This window comes from Mustela nivalis (genome assembly GCF_964662115.1).
Source record: "Mustela nivalis genome assembly, chromosome: 13".
NCBI classification, from domain to species: domain Eukaryota; kingdom Metazoa; phylum Chordata; class Mammalia; order Carnivora; family Mustelidae; genus Mustela; species Mustela nivalis.
Window position 1 is genome coordinate 32,920,005 of NC_139032.1, and position 21,095 is coordinate 32,941,099.

The 21,095-nt window shown below is 41.2% G+C and overlaps 1 protein-coding gene across 1 annotated transcript in view; it reads right to left on the reverse strand.

Moving 5' to 3' along the window:
- LOC309846282 (glycine dehydrogenase (decarboxylating), mitochondrial) overlaps nucleotides 1–21,095 on the reverse strand; it is a 58,480-nt gene that overhangs the window by 18,721 nt on the left and 18,664 nt on the right. The window contains exons 9-13 of the mRNA XM_082695170.1: nucleotides 11,318–11,393; nucleotides 5,466–5,591; nucleotides 3,682–3,831; nucleotides 2,218–2,330; nucleotides 691–832 (exon numbers count right to left, since the gene is read on the reverse strand). Coding sequence (XP_082551296.1) covers nucleotides 691–832; nucleotides 2,218–2,330; nucleotides 3,682–3,831; nucleotides 5,466–5,591; nucleotides 11,318–11,393 — 607 coding nt within the window. The remainder of the gene's footprint in view (nucleotides 1–690; nucleotides 833–2,217; nucleotides 2,331–3,681; nucleotides 3,832–5,465; nucleotides 5,592–11,317; nucleotides 11,394–21,095) is intronic.

Sequence of the window (21,095 nt, forward strand, 5' to 3'; positions counted from 1 at the left end):
ATCCATATGACTCATGGAACTTAACTTGGTCTAAAAAACATGTCTAGTTTCTGTGATGTTAAACCCACTATGAAAACCCAAAGGAAATAGCAATATGAAAAGAGAAGAAATAAATTTTTTTAAAAGATTTTATTTATTTATTTGACAGAGATCACAAGCAGGCAGAGAGGCAGGCAGAGAGAGAGGAGGAAGCAGGCTTCCCACTGAGCAGAGAGCCCAATGTGGGGCTCGATCCCAGGACCCTGAGATCATGACCTGAGCCAAAGGCAGAGGCTTTAACCCACTGAGCCACCCAGGCACCCCGAGATGAAATAAAATTTATCTCATCTCTTTAAGAAGGTTTCTTCCACCTGAGTCAGCAATCTTAACTGAACCAAATCTCAGATCATGGATTTCTTCTTCTTCTTCTTTTTTTTTTTTTAAAGATTTTATCTATTTATTTATTTGCGGGGAGAGGAGCAGAGGGAGAGACAATCTGTAGCAGACTCTAAGCTGAGTGCAGAGCCCCATGTGGGACTCGATCTCATAACCACAAGATCATGACCTGAGCTGAAACCAAGAGTTGGACACTTAAGCAACTGAGCTACCCAGACACCCCTGGATTTCTTCATTTTTAAGTCAAGAAGAAAGTCTTAGTTTCCCACCCACTTATCACATCCCCCGCCTGCCTAACACAGTCACAGGCCTTACCTTAATATAGGCCCACGAAATGGGCAAGATAGAACTGGAGCCCCATGGGGCTGCACTAACAGTACCCACAGGTCGGTCATCCTCACTTGGCTTTACCGAGATGATGGGATGACTGGGCAGGAAAGGGGCAAGATGCTTCTTCCTGTTATTTTTAAACACAAATTCAGAAGATATAATGAAAAGATCCAGACCAAACAAATAGGCAAGTGCTAAGCCCTCACCAAAAGTTCCATTCCTAGTAGAGGAACTCAGAGTGGAGAGGACCCGACACTTGCTAAGAAACAGATGTTCAGGAAGTGTTCCTTCCTTCCTCCTCCTCACAAGCCATCAGTGTCCCAGTGGCTCACCAGAGAACTATGGCAGATGACTTGGCAGATAGGCAGCTGTGAAATAGCTTGCAATGAACTCACCAGGATGTGGGGACCTCCCAGCCCCATGCCCTACATTCTTTCCCGAGGCATCTAAGGGACAGAGAGTGCAGCTGAGAGGGAGCCCCATTGGGCCTAAACATCAGAGGCCAGCACCGAACATCACTATCCCACCACCCCACAGCTGAGGTACTGAGACGACCCCACTAGTTACAATTAATAATAATCAAAAAGGAAAAACCAAGAGGGCCAGGCTCCCAGCAACTGAAGTCTGGGCCCTTTGGTCCATTTTTGGAAAACTGAAGAAACTCAGGAAATGGCTACTCAGCATCATTTTCACAAGATGATTTAACTTCACAGTGTAAAAAGTTATCAAGAGCTACGAGACATTCCTTCAGTGTTATTCTGACCTCATCTAATTATTTCTAGTATTAAGGTCTGTTTCCCCTTCTGACTTCTCTCAGATGTAGTAAGAATCCACCCTGCAAAGTGTTTAACACTTTACATCCAACTCACTTCTTTCTTTTTCTTTCTTTGTTGAGAACATCTAATTTCTACTCTCTTAGCAAATGTCAAATACAATACAATACAGTGTTATCAATGGTAATCAACATGTTTTACACGTTACACATCTCATAACTTAAAGTTTATACCCTTTACCAACCTCTCCCTACCCACCTCCTTGCTCCCCAGCCCCTGGCAAGCAATTTTTTCCTATGAGTTCTTTCTGTTATTGATAGATAATTCATTTTCAACCATCAGCTGATTTCTTTTTAAAAAAGAATGAATAAAAAGAAAAGCTTCTTGGAAATCTATTAAAGTCTAAGGGACACTTGCAGGTGCTAATATTCCAGTTCAGATACATAATGCCTCAGTAAACTCCCTATTCATTGCTCTGTTATAAACGGCTCTGTCTACACATGACTAGGAGCTGAGTGTGGCCAATCGAGCATTGTGGTTAATAAAATCTACTTATGCTCCTCTTTGGACATGCTCTTAATCACCCTTCTCATTGCTTCTCTCCCAGCCCCTACAAGCACACTAGATATGAAGGTGTCCATGACACTTGAAGACCTTGATGAGAAGAACAGCAAATTTGGGGGCATTCTTTCATTTTTAGTCTCTAAAACCTTCCCGAAACAAGCAGCCCAGAACTCACACACCGATGGGCCCCATGCCAGGGCCGCCTCCTCCATGGGGAATGCAGAAGGTCTTGTGAAGATTTAGGTGTGAGACATCAGACCCAAAATCTCCAGGACGACAGATTCCCACCTACCACAAAGGGAAAGAGCCAAAATCAAAAGTCAAGAGCTTGAAATGGTGCTCTGGAAAGGTGGCCATACTATTTACTGCAGCCTCTCCCTTTAGAGGAAAAGGCAGGCAGAGCTGTTCACAGAAATTTTCTCAATACTGGCCAAGTTCTGTAGTCAAAACCTCACATCCTACAGGCAGCCTGGCTTATAGTTTCTATGGAAACAGCAACTGACCATTTAGCCTAACTTAGATTTTAAAATGCAGATTTGAATATACAGTCAATTCCTAATTTTCCACCACAAGAGGGAGGAGAGGAAGTACCCTAAGCAAAAGACAGGCAAGTACCTCCTTGCTGCACAAAGAGATTACTTTCACCCTAGCAACATTACCTCCCGCTGTCTGGTTGGCTTTGAGTAGCATGTACTTCGGGCATACCAGTGGAAGGGGATGGAAGGCCACCTGAGAGGATGCTAAGCCAAGGGCAAGGAAGGGAGGCTGACAGTTTTCCTGAGACCACCCTAAGACCAGCTACAACATTCAATAGGCCCTCCTGCCACTTTGGCATTAGGACTAATTTTCAATGTGGCTGAAGATGAAGCATGCATTAATGCTAGTGAAGCAACAGACAATCCCTGGACCACACTTACAGAAGCAATCAGACAGAAGTAAAGAAAAGCAGGAAGAATTTGAAATGGCTAAGTAAATCAAACCGAAATAAAAAATGAACAAAAAACAAAACCAACCCACAATCACAACAATAAACAATGACCAAGAAGTTAGGAAAACTCTGAAAGATCATGACATCCTCTGCTCCAATGCCCCTACAGCATTTGCTCAGGGGTGTATATTACACAGAGCCCGATCCAACCCTCCCTCCCTCTCTCACTCTAACACACACACATACACAAACACCCCACGTAAGTAATCAGGATTGGCCTTCAGGGACAGAACTCTTCAGCCACTTTACACTGAAAAAGTTGAAGCCAGATTAATGGCTTATTCATTGTCAAGGGATACTGTGAGAGATCAACATCCAGAGTGGCCAGAACTTAGGTCTGAACTCCCATGGGCAGGGAGTCAAGTGACCTTCTTACCAGTAGCACCCGAGAGAGATCCCAACTTCTGATGAACTAAGGACATTCAGTTCATTCCCTGTATCCTGTTGCTCTCTTCATCTCCTCCCCAACCTCCACTATATCACCTCCTTTAAAACTAACCTCAGAGAAATTGAAGCACTTTGCTTGAAATTGGCAATAAACAAAGTCAACCACAGTTCTGAATTCAGTATCATGTTTTAAGATAATTGTCAAGAAGTCAGAGGAAAAAATATTTTTCTGACTTACAGGCAGTCCCTCTTTGTGTTGCCTACCTGTGCATTCATATTTGCCCCATCTAGATAGACCTGTCCTCCATGTTGGTGGATCAGGTCACACACGTCACCAATGTTCTCTTCAAACACTCCATTGGTGGATGGGTATGTAATCATGATCGCTGCCAGGTTCTCCTTGTGTTTATCCACCTGTGGGATAGAAAGGGGGAGACAAAGGAGGATATGTTTATTGGCCAAACTCTTTCTTTTTACTTTACAGAATTAGGAAAGATGAATTCTTGGACTTTCCATTTCTGGAATTTTCTCAAAGTACCATGGCAATAACAATTCACAGCCATTAGTCTTTTCTTAAGTCATTCCAAAGAAATAACAAAATGCCTTTAGGTTAGGTCTCCAAGATCAAGACCTAAAAGACTATTAGAAAGATTTGGGCGGGGGCGGGTGGCGCCTGGGTGGCTTAGTTGGTTAAGCAACTGCCTTCAGCTCAGGTCATGATCCTGGAGTTCCGGGATTGAGTCCCACGTCAGGGACTCAGCAGGGGGTCTGCTTCTCCCTCTGACCCTCCTTCTCATGCGCTCTCTCTCTCATTCTCTCTCTCTCTCAAATAAATAAATAAAATATTTTTAAAAAAAGAAAGATTTTTGGGTATTTTAGGCTCAACTCCCCTAGGTTTTCCTTGGTTTTAGTCATCTGAATAATTATTTCAGATCTTTTTAGTTCCAGCCATGTCTGTTCTACAGTTAATCTCTCTCTGCTCATCTTGCCATATCCACCCCTATTCCATTTCCCTCTCATTCTGTTCAAATTAGAATTCCCATAAGGAGTGTCCTGCTCTGATAAAAAAGAAATCTCCCTCAGATTTCCTTTTTACAGAAAGCAAACACATATAAAAAGCACATTCCTGTTGTTCTGGCCAGTGAGTCAGAGTGTGCTTATGTGGAAATGAAAAAAAAAAATTTTTTTAAAGGTCATATCCTATATTGGGGAAACTTAGTAATTACCACTACAACCCCAAAATATCTGTTGGTATAAACTTTGTGGGGCTCTGGAAGGGGGATGGATGGGAGAGACAAGCGGTGCTGTATGTTTTCAGTTTCCTCTGAAGGCAGTTACATGAAGTTCTCAGTCTCCATGCCTAGTAATGCTGGCAAAATCACATTGCTATTCAACTGATTTCCTTCCTTCTTAAAGATGCAGCCTCCAGTCCACCAGTGGAAAGCAGATATAGTTGCTAGGCAACCTCTTCCTGGAGGTTGGGAGGTTGGGAGTGGGGGTTGATGTTGCAGGAAGGAGATGGAATGCTGCCCGAATTTCAGCAGGTAATGGCTGGGACAGTCACACACATTTGCAAAATCTACATTTATGTTTTAATTCCCAACAAAAGATTGAGAATAAACTGTGACCGCTAGTTTGATTATTAATGGGGAAAACAGGGGAAGGTTGGGCAGGAAGGAGGAGGCAGGCAGGCCCTGCAAGGAGTCGCCTTACTATCACCATGAATAATTCATTCAGTTTCTTACATATGCATTAAGAGGATGGGATTTTAGTTTAAAGGACCTTCTCCCGGTTAGTGAAGGAAGAAGTAGACTATGTTCAGTTTTATTATAGACCAAAAATGTGACTGTTGCTTTTTATTTTTCTAATGGAGATGGTTAGGTTTTCTGATTTTACACCATTTTATCCAGACCCATTCAGAGGAGGAACTGCAGTCTTTTAATTAGAATGCAAAGAAAGAGAACATTGTTATAAACCATCCAGTCCCTTCTCCCCACCATCTCTTCCCAACCCAGACCTCGCCCATCTGTTTAGTGGAAGATGGGTACCATGGCCTTGAGGTGAGCTGTGTCAATATTCCCGTATTTATCCACCTCCACAGGCTGAATCTTCATGCCTGCCATGTGAGCACTTGCGGGATTGGTCCCATGTGCTGATTTTGGAATAAGGCAAACCTTAGGAATGAAAAGGAAGGAGAAAAAATCATCACCAGGCTACTCATGGCAGAAAAGTCCTACAAATGCTTGAAATACAGATTAAATCGGCACCACATGCTTTATTTAAACTGGTCACTACTGCCTTAAAATCTGCTATGATTTCAGTATTATTGTAGTGTAAAACAATGTCCAAAAGAGGAGTCTGCCTTTGAATCCACAAATACTGCTCTTTAAAGACTCGTGTTAATATTAGTACTCTCTTCCCTTATCTCAGCATAGCAAAAACCAGACACAGGCTTACTGTGACCATGTCACAGTTATAACATGTAGAAAGAAGGCATCTTATAAGAACATGGGGCTGGAAGTTAAACCCTAGGACCCAAGTGCCCAAATCACAGCTTCAGTGCTTGGCATGGCTTTGCTGAGATCCAGGAGAGATGACAATGGCAGAGATAATTCCAAGGTCTTCCGGTGCTGATATATCAGTTATGTCAGCATTTACTGGATCCTTAATCTGTGCAATGAATTGTTAGTTGTCACACAAATCATAAGGTGAGAATGAAAGCATGTCATGTATTCATAGACAATGCTAGCAAATGTATAAACAGGGGCCACAGGAACTCAGAATAAGGGGGTGTCAATTCAAGCAGAAAAAGGAAAGGGAAAGGGTTTCCAGAGTTAGAGCCCAAGCTAGCCTTTAAAGATGAGCTGAATTCTTACAGAAGGTGGATGGTGGGTACAATTTTAGAATTCCCAGATTTAAATAATTTTCATTTCCTCCTACAAATCACATGGTCACAAGCAAACATATCCTTGGGTAGATGTGATGACGCTGCACTACAGGAAGGTGCATCAAAGAGTTTTTCCCAACGGAAAGCAGCAGGAGAAGCAATGATCACCCTGAAAATAATCCTCCTGTTTCTAAATCCCAGAATCATCACTGCAACCCCTTGAAGAGAAATGGATGGGCGTTACAGAAACGCGCTTATGAAGGGGAAACTTGGCTTACAGCTGTTTCCTCAAAAACATCAAAGCTGTCTACTGAAGAAAAACGTGCATACACAAAGGCAAACTCACTTTTCTGTTGACAGAGCATTTGTGCCTCTTTTGAATGGTTACTGGTCTCACGCTGATTATGCAGGGTGTCCTCAAATCCTTTTTCTAGTTTAAATGATTCCCTACTGTATTGACTTTCTTTAATTTCTCAACCAAAGTCACTTGTCCATTCCTATGAAGTATTTTTATTCTATCACAGAATCTTTGGATAAAAGGACACCTTCTGGGCAGAACATTGATCAAGAAGGAAAAGGCAAATATGAAAAATTAATATAGTCAACGTATTCAAGTTAAAATTTTTTGAATAAATATAAAATATTGATTAAAGGCCTAAATTAAGAATTTGTACCAGTAAAGTTCTGCTGAAAAAAAAAATATTCAAAGTAAAAATGTCAACTGTCCTGTGGTAAGCTGAATAATGGATCCCCTAAAATGTCCAGACCTGATCCCCAGAATCTGTGGATGTTATCTCAGGGCAAAATGGACTTTGTGACTGATTAGATCAGGTTCTTCAGAGGAGAAATTATGGATCTTGAAATCTGGGTTATCAGTTGGGCCCTAAATATATTCCCTAGTATTCTCAGCAGAGGGAGGTTTGACTACGAAGTAAGGAGAAAATTTCATGAATGAATGGGAGGATGGAGAGATGGCAGGAAGGGGCCCCAAGCCAAGGAATGAATGCAGGAGGCCTCCAGAGAGGCAAAGAAACAGATTCTCTCCTGAATCCTCCAGAAGGAGGTAGCCTTGCCAACACCTTGACTTCAATTTTAGTCTCCTGGACTCCGTAAGTGAGAAAATAATTTTTTGTTTTTTTCAAGTCACTAAATTTATGAGGATTTCTTACAGCCGCCACAGGAAACTAACATATATCCCGACAAGGGCTGCAGAAAGAAAAAAGTTTCAGCGATTTTGTCAATGATCATTTATATGTTGCTGTTATATATTTCTGGTTTTCTCTGTGGAAATAGGAAACTTTATTTAATAATTTTAGGGGGGGAATTTTTAATGGTCATTTTCTCTCACTTTAAAATTATGGGGTCACAAGGAACATAGGAATAACAGGACCCAGATTTGATGCTTTAGTTTATATAAAACATTCCTCTTTGGTGCATTCATGCCCATTTAGGTGGATGCCATGTTTTTCAAACACCCCAATGTACCTGGCATAGACCCAACCTAGAGCTCATCCTCTAACACTTGCTGAATGAGTGAGGGATTAAGGAGCAGTGTTCCTTTATAAGGGAAATAAATTTCTTTTCACTAGTAAAATCTAACAACCAAAGTCTACTGTTTCATCTCAGGCAGTTGGGAAGCGAAAATACTCCTATATACATTTGTGGGTAGGGAGTGGTTTTTGGTGCTTTCTAGGGGTTAATGTTTTCCCTTTGTATAAGAATCTCATCTCTGATTAGCAAATCTAAGTTAATATTTGACTAGCAAATTGAATTATTAATTATAAAGGGCTTTGGAGAGTGCTTGGTAAGTATTTGTTAAATAAATTTATATTCCCCCAAATTAAACTGGTAAATCAGGAACTTGGCTGTTGCATTTTAGGAACCTCTGAAATTTAACCTAAGAGCAAATGTGAAAATAACTACCCAACAGCTTGAAATAAGAGAACCATCAGGAACCTGGGAGGTTCTGAGGCACATGATTTCCCCACACTCCTTTTCAAAAAAGAAGGATATATTTTACTGGATTCCATTAGAGTCTATCGTGCAGTAGCAGCTGCCTTGGATTTCTCTGATGTGGAAAAATCCTTGATTATTTGAGCAGTAAGTCATTTTCTTCTTTTCCAACTGGAAACATTGGCTTTAATTAAAATCTTTAATCTAGAAAGGATGTTAACATTTCCAAACTTAAGACTTCTATATTTCTATAAGCTCTGAGTGGCCTTCCCTGCCTCTCCCTCCCAGAGCCCTCCCCAAACTGCTGCACCTAGCTCCCCTCTGTCCTTCAGAATGGAACAAGGACACAGGGTGATAATAGTGTAGACAATGGTGAGAGAAGAAATGTCACACTCAGGACAGAGAGAGAAGGAAGGACTGAAAAATACATAGAGAGGAAAGCACAAGAAAGAAATCTATGAGTCCAAGATCTCTGCCCAGGGGCAATCAGAAGTTCTTCCATCCTTTCTCCTTGACCTTTCTGGTTTGGTCCCCAACTCCGGAACATTCATAGATTCTTCCTGGTGTCACACTGGAGAACTAGGAAACAACGAGGGGTGGGAAGCATCACGAAGTAGACAGAAAGTGTATGTTAGCTGGCTCTTAGTTATTAGAAGGTAGGCTCATCACTTGCCTTCCATAAGCACCAGAGTGTAGATCTCTGAGGCCTCTCTATAAAGCCTCTGGGAAGGAGGGGGGTGAGACAAAGGAGGCAACGTGGTCACACTGGACGAATGGATCCCTTTCCAGGATTCCCAGATATCTTGTGATTGAAAAGTTTAACAAGGGGGAGTTCTAGTGGCTATCTCAGTCTGAGGAAGCCACAGAGGAAAAACAGATGGGGAACTTTTAATGTCAGTCACATGGCATCCTTTCCCTGAACAACAGGAGCTTCAGTATTTCCTTTATGATGCTAAAGAATAATAGTAGTTCTAAACTAACCCTTGCTTAGAAAATTAAAGAATTCAGGGTACCTGGGTGGCTCAGTAGGTTAAGCGTTTGCTGTCCCAGGGTCTTGGATTGAGTCCCACATCAGTCCCTGCTTCTCCCTCTCCCCCTCCCCCTGATTATGCTCTCTCCCTCCTTGTCAAATAAATAAAATCTTTTTAAAGGAAGAAAAAAAGAAAATGAAAGAATTCAAAACCACTAGAGAACCCAAGTGAAAAAAACCAAACTGGTGTATCAGGGACTATGTCTATCTGAGTTATGACTTGATGTAACTCTGGAATGGTACACACAGTACCTTGTATATGACCAGTATTGAATAATTACTCAATTAATGAACATCCTCTTTTTCAAAATTCTTTAAAAATCAGTTCTACTTACTGCCCAACTAGGGTAAAGGCCTGGGAAAACACATCTGTGGAATCAGGATAAACAAATCAGGATAAAGAAAATGTTCTTTCTTCCCTCCTTTTTTTAAGGAGAGGTGAAATGCTTTTTAGATCCTTCATTGCAAAATACAGGCAACTAGCCATGAATAATCTAGTTTTAATAAAAACAGAAATGGGCTGAGATTGGGCCACTACCTACGGTATCCCACTTACTTGGGCAGCCAGAATAAGCCTGGCACCCTTTTCTCTAACTCTCCTGAGATGGGCAGTCACTTTTGTCCTGCTCCCAACCCCTACCCATTGCTCCCTCTAAGAGGGAGCTCAGTTTACAGCTCATGTGGACAGCCCATGTTTACAACTCAGTGGAAGTTCTAGCTTAGTGCTGGTCATTATCAAAATTAAAACCTCCCTAAAACACAGTTCCTTTTACCACACTTGGAAGCAAAGTTCAGATAACTGCTACAAGCACTGCCTCTGGGCATTAGTGGAGTCCAGTCAAGCCCTCTAGCACCTCTGCCAGTCCCTATACAGGCTCTAAGAGCAATCTGGACCCTAGAGACTAGACTCTCATACTCAAAGCAAAAACTGAAGCAGAACCATGAATTCTGCTCCATGTCTTCTTCTGCTGCTTAGAGATGACAATTCTCAATAGGGAATTTACTTATTCAGTAAATACTTAATTAAAAATTTATTTATGGGGTGCTTGGGTGGGTCGGTCAGTTAAATTTCGGTTCAGTTCATGATCTTGGGGTCATGGGATCGAGTTCCATGTTGGGTTCTGTGCTGGACATGGAACCTGTTCAGGATTCTCTCTCCCTCTCCCCATACTTTTTTAAGCAATGTCTACATCCAACGTGGGGCTCGAACTCACAACTCTGAGATTAAGAGTCACATGGTCCGAGGCACAGGGATAGCTCAGTCAGTTAAGCATTTGCCTTTGGCTCGGGTCATGGTCCCAGGGTCCTGGGATCGAGCCCTGCATTGGGCTCCCTGCTCAGTGGGAAGTCTGCTTCTCCCTCTCCCACTCCCCCTGCTTGTGTTCCCCTCTGTCTCTGTCAAATAAATAAATAAAATCCTTTAAAAAAAAGAGTCACATGCTCCATCAACTGAGCCAGCCAGACACCCCTTAATAAAATTTTTTTTTTTTTTAATACAGAAAGCAGAATTGTGCCTAGTCACAGTAGGAGTTACAGAACAATTAAAGGTTGGTCTCTGCTCTTTGTCCAGGCCTAAGACCTGGAATTGTAACATTCCTGTCTTTTCCTTCCTTTGCTTCCAGGAGAGTTAGAGAAAAGGGTGTCGGGCTTGTTCTGGCTACCCAAGTAAGTGGGGTACAGTAGATGGTGGCCCAATCTCAGTCCATTTCTGGTTTTATTAAAATGAGAAGATTGTTTATGACTAGTTAGTTGCCTGTATTTTGCAATGAAGAATCTAAAAACTGGCTGACTTTTACACACTGGGTTTGAGCAAAAACCTTTATTCCAAATGTTTTCCCTTAAAATGGTCCCGTGAAATGTCCTGGGGTAAGGACCGTAATGGCCAGTTCAAAGAAATCTGTTCCTTGATTGTATATTCCCTAGCTGCTTACAAGAAGGTTCAGAGGGAGTGTACCACAGAACAAAGAGGATGCTGAGAGTTGGACCCACTGCCACCCGGTGTTAAGCAACCACCACTTGTCCATACTCACGGTCCTGTGTCCCTCTCCTTTCCCATCGAAGTAAGCTCGGATAGTGGCCAGCCCAGCATACTCCCCCTGGGCTCCGCTGCAAAGATAAGAAGAGGGTCAGGGCTTTGGGCCTCTTTGTTTTCATTTACTCATTCAATAATCACTGGGCATGGGTGGCATGTTCACCAACATGCGACCTAAAGACATTACCCAACACCATTGAAAGTTCACCGAGGATCGCTGCACCAGCCTAAAAGTTCTTGAACAACCACAGAATGGCTCTTGGTCTTTGTTCTAAAGCTTACCCACTGCTACTCAGAGATGATCCTTTCAAGCCCTGCTTGGCACCATGCACCTAAGATTTCATTTATCATAGAAAATTTCAAAATTATACAAAAATAGAAGAATATAAGGAACTGCCATGTACATATCACCCAGCTTTAACAATTCTCAGATACAGTCAATCTTTTTCCAACCATATCCCTCACTAACCCCCTCACTCTGAACTAGATTATTATTTAAGTAGGCTCCATGCCCAACACTGGGCTTGAACTCACAACCCTGAGATCAAGAGTTCCTTGCTATGGACTAAGCCAGCCAGGCACTGTGAACCATGTTATTTTGAGGCAAAATTCAAGCATCGTATCATTTTATCAATTCAAATTTCACTGTTTATCTTTCAAAGATAACAACTGTTTTTTAAAATACAGTTACAGAGGCATCTGGGTAGCATAGTCAGTTGGGCATCCAACTCTTGGTTTCAGCTCAGGTCTCATCTCAGGGCTGTAAGAGCAAACCCGCCACTGGGCTTCATGCTCAGCATAGCGTCTGCTTGGGTTTCTCTCTCCCTCTCATTCTGTCTCTCCCCTCCACATGCATGCTCGCTCTCTCGCTCTCTCTCTCTCGCTTTCTCTCTAAAATAAAGAAGGGCATGTAATGTAATGAATTATATAAGACTGATAAATTATTGACCTCTACCTCTGAAACTAGTAATATACTATATGTTAATTATTTGAATTTAAATAAAAAAATTAAAATAATAGGGTGGCTGGGTCAGTCAGTGTCAGTCAGTTAAGTGTCTGCCTTCAGTTCAGGTCATTGATCCCAGGGTCCTGGCATCCAGCCCTGCATCAGGCTTCCCGCTCAGTAGGGAGCTTGCTTCTTCCTCTCCCTCTGCCTGCCACTCCCCCTGCTGATGTGCTCATTCTCTCTTTCTCTCTCTCTGTCAAATAAATAAAAGCTTTAAAAAATAAAAATAAATAAAGAATAAAAATAAAATAAAATCTTCAAAAATATATATAGGTAACTACAAGTATTACACCTAAAACCACAATTTCTCAATACCACAGCATTTTTAGCCAGTGATCAGATTACCCCAAAGGAACTATGCACTTTGAATGTTTCAGCATTCCCTTTAGTCTTTCCCAGGCCCCACATCCATGAGGTTGCTAGGCTGGCCATACCCAACTAAGCAGTCCTGGAAGGCACTACTTTCGGAGCACACTTAATGACTAACAGTCCAGTGAATGATGCTGATTCAATCATAAACTGTTACTTAATGTTCTCAGTAATCTCTGCAGGAAAGAAAGGGAAGTGAGTAATAGGTTTTTAAATCCCATTCAAATGCGTATTTCCTCTATTTTGCAAAATTATACCATTCTTTAACTCTGTAGAAAGCCAAGTGGCTTTGGCATTCATCCTTTCTAATCACCCCACAATATTGAGATCATACTCTAAAAACACAAGGCTTAAGGACAAACTAGATTAAATTTTATTTATAAACCAAAAGCTAAAATTTTGAGTACTGGAATATTTTTCAAGAGAACACAAGGATCGAACTAGTTGGATTTGAAACGTTTGCAAACTATTGTGGAACACTGATCATCTGGTGTCAGGAGACAGAAGAATTGAGGACTTAGGGGAGGACATAGAACAGGGAAGCGTCTGGGGTGAAAGGCCTAGAGTGTAGCTGGAGGAAGAGAAGGGAAGTGGTGATTTGCAGAGCAATTAAAATCGAGGAGATGAGCTAAGTAACGGTAATAAGTATAAACTGCTCCATTAACCAAGCATGTCCTAGTTATCAGGCAGAGTGCACAAAGGAAGCACTGGGAAATGGTAGCCCTTGTGGTGGTTGCCACCAAGCATTTTTCATCATCTTATTTAATCGTCCCAATACTCCCATGAAGTAGGTACCATTGCTCCTATTTTGCATGACAAGAAACTGAGGTCTGAGTATTACATGCCCAATGGCCCACAGTGGCAGATTTTACATTTCATACCACTTGGCCTCTCAAGGAGGCTCATGATTCCTGGGTAAGCTGTGCTACTCCTTTGAGTATGCTGTGCTTCCTAAAGGAGTCAGAGTTATGGTTTTCCTTCATACAAGTGATAGAATGAGGAGGTTTAACTAACGTAAAAGAACACCTGTCCCTGTAAGACTGGGGCACCCAGCTCCTCATTGCTTAGTTTTAATAAAAACTCTGCTCTGCTTGCTTCTAGGGAGGGAGGCAGACGCCAGTCTTCCACTTTCTTGGCTTTGGAAAAATAGTTGTAGTTCACACAATGTTTTTATTTTGGGAGCTGAAAAATGAATATGCTTCAGCAAACCACCCACACCCCTAATTATTTAGCCTCTCTGTGCCTCTGTATTCTCATCTTTAAAATAGGGATAATAAATTGCACCCATATGCACTCAGAGTATTTTGCTCACTCTTCTGTTAATACAATCCTATACATGTACTGTACATTGAAAATGGTTATAGAGCTCACATTTATTTTGTGTGCCTGTCTTGTCTCAGAGTGTAAGCTTTGAGAGTAGGATCTGGGTCTCAGAATACATAGAACTACTAGTACTCTGCATGGAGTAGCTCTGCAATAAATGCTGAATAAATTTGTTCAAAATTGAGTTCCCATCTCCAGCCTAGGCAGTCAACACTGTCATCCTTTCTTCCATGGAAAGGGGCCTCAACAAATGGCCATGTGTTTTTCTCACAACTTCTGTTCATCTTGTTTTGTTGTAGAGCCAAAGTATTCAGACCAAGAATGAAAGAGACTGGAACTATGAGCTGGCAATCTAAGAGAAAGGAAATATGCTAAAGACTTCATCATAAATGCTGGATGCAGGGGCGCCTGGGTGGATCAGTGGGTTGAAGCCTCTGCCTTCGGCTCAGGTCATGGTCCCAGGGTCCTGGGTCCTGGGATCAAGCCCCGCATTGGGCTCTCTGCTCAGCAAGGAGCCTGCTTCCCTTCTTCTCTGTCTGCCTCTCTGCCTACTTGTGATCTCTCTCTCTGTCAAATGAATAGGTAAAATCTTAAAAAAAAAAAATGCTGGATGCAGCAACTCAAAAAGTGCAAAATATATGTTCTAAAGGCCACATAAACCTTATTACTGCGGTTTTATTAAAGTAAGGGGAATTTAAAAAAAAAGAAGAAAAATAAAGTAGGAACTATTAGTGCCACCTGTTGGTGGAAAAGTATTATGAAAAATAACGGCTTGGCTCCAAAACCCATATTGAAAGTCTATCAGAAAACTGCATGTGGAGTAGCAGCAAGGATAGTGGTTTTCTGACATCTTTTAAATTGGAAGTCGTTGGTGGCTTGGACCTGCAGAGCTGGCAACAGAAAGGAGGACAGCAGTGGGTGGGGAACCTCAGACCCACAGATCACCGGCTTAAACTGTCTTAGAAAAGTGAGCCAAGTGAGCATAGGCATAAACTGTCTTAGAAAAACAAAGTCCTGGGGCGCCTGGTTGGCTCAGTGGGTTAAGCCTCTGCTTTCGGCTCAGGTCATGATCCCAGGGTTCTTCTGGGAGCCCTGCATTGGGCTCTCAGCTCAGCAGGGAGCCTGCTTTCCTTCCTCTCTCTCTGCCTGCCTCTCTGCCTACTTGTGATCTCTGTCTGTCAAGTAAATAAAAAAAAAAAAGAAAGAAAGAAAAACAAGGTCCTTCAGTCATTGCATTTATTCAGGCTGATGAAAGAACTGCTACATATTATACTGCTTAATACAGAATGAGTGAAATCTAGCAGATGACTTCCTGCAAAACCCAGACTCACTCTATAGACTAGAAGTCCCACAAGGAGAAAATAAGATGGAGTTGATTGAATTCCACAGTTTTTTAATGATTTAACATGGACTCTATTAGTATCAGTGCAGCATCCTCAAGACAATTTCAGGCAGCTACTCAATGTGAATTTATCATAAAGGGGAAGGGGGTGGGGAATCTGAAGATGACACGACAGGGCCAGGGTGATAGTTCAGCTCTTTTGCCAAGACTACACAAGAGCTTAAGGACACAATAAATGTCAAAGATTTTTATCAGTTTACCTTTACCCTTGCTAAAAACCCTGGGCAAAAGGTTGGAATTTAGAAATACTACAGCTTAGTTATATCTGGAAGGGTTACATTTTTAGATATTGGAACAAATTTTTATTGGACCCTTACACAAGATCAATCCCAAGGGAAAGTTAGAGACTTCTGCTAGATGTTAGAAACATGACAGCAAATGATTTGTCTATATATGATGAAGAAACATAGCGTGCTCTTATAGACTATGTGAAACATGCATGGCCAGTGGTCACAGGTGGAAAGCTGAGCACTTCCTAAGCACAGAACTAATGATGGATTAAGATTATGAATGAACTGCATCCTGTAAAGAAGGAATTTTGGTCAGTTACTGTGTATATTTATCACTGATTACAGAAGTAATCTTTGACAAGTCATGAAAAAAACTCCTCAATCTGCTTAAAGAATATGGTGGCTGACATTACAGACACCACAGAAATTCCTCAGGATTTCGTTGCTTTGGAATATTTAGAGACATTATTAAAGCTGCTATTTTTAAAGATTTTATTTATTTGTTTGACAGAAATTACAAGTAGGCAGAGAGAGAAATAGGAGGATGCAGGCCCCCTGCTGAGCAGAGAGCCCGATGCGGGGCTCAATCCCAGGGCTCTGAGATCATGACCTGAGCTGAAGGCAGAGGCTTAACCCACTGAGCTACCCAGGCACCCCTAAACTGCTATTTTTATTTTTTTATTGTATTTTTTTAAAGATTTATTTATTTATTTATTTGATAGGCAGAGATCACAAGTAGGCTGAAAGGCAGGCAGAAGAGAGAGGAGGAAGCAGGCTCCTCGCTGAGCAGAGAGCCCGATGTGGGGCTCGATCCCAGAACCCTGGGATCATGACCTGAGCCGAAAGCAGAGGCTTTAACCCACTGAGCCACCCAGGCGCCCCTAAACTGCTATTTTTAAAAGAAATATTTCATGGTTTTTATATTTATACATAGAACACATTTTATAAGACTACAGAATATGATAATTCACGATTTAAGGTAACCCCAGTAGTCACCAAAAGTCTTACTGAATTATACTGCAACTGTACTAAGAAAACAGTATTTATGTTCTCTAGGAGGATACTGTATTTATACTAATCAAAAGCAGCTAAAAATGTGCCCTCAAGAAAATGATCTGTTATGGATTCTACCATTTTAAAATTCGGTGTCAGTAATTTAAGATTCTTTTTTTTTTTTTTTTGAATTATTGAGTACCTAGATTTACCAGATCTGTTCCTATCTTAATTTTCTCTAGATATTCTTACAGAAATGATTTTCTGTTTTTATCCCCATTATTATTTTTTGCACACTGATGGCCACAGTATGTGTGGCCTTAAAAGAAGTTTGTGTGTGACTTAAGAGAAGTTCTCTTCTATGCTGTTTATAGGTCAGTAGGCCTATTTATTTATTTATTTATTTATTTATTTATTTATTTATTTTAAGATTTAGTTATTGGAACTCTTGGGTAGCTTAGTCAGGTAAGCATCTGCCTTCAGCTCAGGTCATGGTCCAGAAACCTGGGATTGAGTTATACATTGGGCTTCCTGCTCAGAAGGGAGCCTGCTTCTCCCTCTGCCTGCAGCTCTCTCTGCTTGTGCTCTCTGTCTCAAGTAAATAGATGAAATCTTTTTAAAAAGAAAAAAAAAAAGATTTATTTGAAAGAAAGAGAGAAAGTAGGAGGGGGCAGGGGAGAGAATCTCAAGCAGACTTCTCAGTGAGCACAGAGCCTGACATGGGGCTCAATCTCATGACCCTGTGATCATGAGCTAAGCTGAAACCAAAAGCTGGAGGCTTAACCATCTGAGCCACCCAGGTGCCCTGGACCTATTTTATTTTTAATAATATTTAAATTTCATGATAAGTTTCTTTTGGTATTTTTTTTAACTATTACATTTAAAAAGACATTCTTCATGAGAAATCATTCTTTTATGAATGATAAATTATACATTTAAATATGAAGTGAATTGTTTCCCTTTATCTATATCTAACAACTAGCATCTAGCTCACAGTATGCACTGTTAACATCTGGAAGCTAAAATATATTATCATTATTAAAAAAATAAGATTTCTGGGCGCCTGGGTGGCTCAGTGGGTTAAGCCGCTGCCTTTGGCTCAGGTCATGATCTCAGGGTCCTGGGATCGAGTCCCGCATCGGGCTCTCTGCTCAGCAGGGAGCCTGCTTCCTCCTCTCTCTCTGCCTGCCTCTCTGCCTACTTGTGATGTCTCTCTGTCAAATAAATAAAGTAAAAAATCTTTAAAAAAAACAAGATTTCTATAGATATAAACGTTTATTCAAAAATTTATATGCAAGGCAACGTAACTAGAATAGCTACACTTTGAAAAAGAAGAAAGTGGGAGGAATCAGTCTATCTGATGTCAAGACTTATTATATACCTACAGGAATCAAGATTGTGTATTACTGGGGGAGGAACAGACATGTAGTTAATGGATTAGAATACAGAAACCAGAAATCAACTCACAAAAAATAAACCAAACTGATTTTTTTTTTTTACAAAGATGCAAAAGCAATGCAGTGGAGGAACAGTAGCCTTTTCAACAAATAGTGCTAGAGCAGTTAGACATATGTAGGTCAACCTAAGACTTTTTCTTTTTTTTTTAGATTATTTAATTATTTATTTATTTGACAGAGAGAGAGAGAGAGAGAGAGAGAGAGAGATCACAAGTAGACAGAGAGGCGGCAGAGAGAGAGGAGGAAGCAGGCTTCCTGCAGAGCAGAAAGCCTGATGTGGGGCTCGATCCCAGGACCCTGGGATCATGACCTGAGCCGAAGGCAGAGGCTTTAACCCACTGAGCCACCCAGGCACCCCTCAACGTAAGACTTTTACCATTATACAAAAATCATCTCAAAGTGGATCATGGATTTACGTGTAAAATATAAAGCTATAAAACTTTTAGAAATAAATAAAAAAATCTTTGGGATCTAGGACTAAACAAGAGTTCTCAGACTTGAAACCAAAAGCACAATTCACAAAAGGAAAATTGATAAATTACACTTCACCGTAATTACTTTTGCTCTGCAAAAGACCCTGTTAAAATGGCAAAAAGACAAGCTACAAAGTGGGAGAAAATATCTGCAAACTATTTATCAAATAAACAGTAAGGATATCAAAGACAGCCCAAGTATAAAATGGTGCTGTGATGATCAAACACGGAAATATGCTTAGAAATCCTAAAGAAGGGTTACCTAGATGGCTCAGTTGGTTAAGCATCTGCCTTTGGCTCAGGTCATGATCCTACCAGAGCTACATCTGGTTCCTTGTTCAGCGGGGAGCCTGCCTCTCCCTCTCCCTTTGCTTGTGTATTCCCCACGCCCCTTTGTCTGACAAATATCTCAAAAAAAAAAATACTAAGAAAGGTTTCCATTAGGATGCTGGAGATTCACTGGGTATTCATTGTTGCCGTTTTTATGTGTATGTGGGAATGCAAAGTCTTTTAGTCCCCTTACTAATTAGGGGAATTTCCCATTTTGTGTGAGCCTAGGAAAAAGGCAGAGTCCTAAAGCTACCTGTAGAAGCAGGAAGGGACCAGACATTCCCAATCATTAACAAAGTGCTGGACACAAGACCCACTCCCAACCATAGGATACTCCAGTAGCCTGGGACTTCATCAATCTGGAAAGAGTGACCCAAGGAATGGGACAGTCACAGATTTTCCAGTGGTAGTGGTGACTCTTCCCCTGGAATAACCTTGATCTCTGCTGCCAGTCTCCCTTGGGTCTTGCCACCTAATTCATAGGTGGATTTAAGTTTAAATTATATTATGTTACTATTTATTATATTATATTATATTATATTATATTATTATAAAATCATGCATTCGTGTGATTTAAAAATATGTATCACTAAAACAAACAACCCCCTCCTATTTTATCAGTCTCACTCTCCAGAAGGAAACCCAATTAATGATTTCTTGTGATGTATGTTTTGATGTTGAGCATTTTGATGTCAAACTCCTCTCATCCAAAAACTTTTTTATTTTAAAAATACCACGATCAAGTGCTCAGGAAGTGACTAAGTGATCCCAGTGAAACATTAGCTAAGGAACTGACTTGGTGAAACTGATCCCAGTTTCAATCCATGGCAACATCATCACACACTCCCAAGAAAATAAGGTTAAAAAAAAAAATGACACTGATTCCTATCTTGTGAATGGAATTAAACAGGGTTAACTGACACTTTTCCAATACATGTACTTTGGAAGCAATAGGATTTAATCAGTCTAATGCTGTTGCTTACCTCAAGAACCCCAAAACTGCCTGGATCTCCTTTCCAATGAGGATTTAATAAAAACCTCTCAAAAGATCATTCTGGAATGGTCTTACCAATTTGTATCTAACTTGACATAAACTGAATTCTATACTTAACCTTCAAATTATGGTCAAGAAACATCTGAGCAGATCCAGCTGCTCTAACCATTCTGATATCTGAAGAGTACCTTAAAGCAGAGGTTCTCAAACTTAAGTTCCCAAACAAAGCATCAGCCTCGCCTGAACCTGGTAGAAATTCAAGTTCTCAAGTACTGAATCAGAAAATCCTGTCGGGGGACACTGGGTGGCTCAGTTGGTTCAGCAGCTGCCTATGGCCCAGGTCATGATCCTAGGGTCCTGGGATCAAGTCCAGCATCGGGCTCCTCACTCATCGGAGAGCCTGTTTCTCCCTAAGCCTGCTTTACCTGCCACTCTGCCTGGTTGTGCTCTGACAAATAAATAAAATCTTTAGGAAAAAAAAAAATCTTGTGGATGTGATCAAGTGTGAGAACCATTGCTCCAAACCCTACAAATGGCAAAAATCAAAATATACTTTTGAGAGGTAATGAAATTGGGGAAGGGGAGATCTTCTCCTTACTGTGTTCTATGTCCTCAAAGATGGTGCTCTTTCTTTCTTTCTTTTTTTTTTTTTTTTTTGCTAAGATTTTTAATTTATTTGACACAGAGAGAGACAGTGAGAGAGGGAATACAAACAAGGGCAGTGGGAGACAGAGAAGCAGGCTTCCCGCTGAGATGGAAGCCTGATGTAGGGCTTGATCCCAGGATCCCAGGATCATGACCTGAGCTGAAGGCAGATGCTTACGGACTGAGACACCCACGCACCCCAAGATGCCTCTCTTCATCCTTTACCGTTCTCTTCTTCCTGGAATTCTGGGAAATCAGTCTCTAACCAGAGGAGGGTCTCTGCTATCTAGCCTCCCAGAGTTCTCTGAGAGGGAGGTTGTGGAGCTGCACCAGCCTCCGTGGAAAGTATGATCAGAGATTATCAATGGTATGAGCCCTGTTAAGAGCTATCAGTGACATCAGTCATGAGCTCAAGGATGGGGTTGTGGGAGGTAGCAACTATATCAGGTGTTTGATTCTCCTTGCTCTATCTCCTGATAGGCACATGATGGTTGTGATTTAGTCTTCAAAGGGCACTTTCAAAGTTCAGACCACTGGAAGATATTCTAACTAAC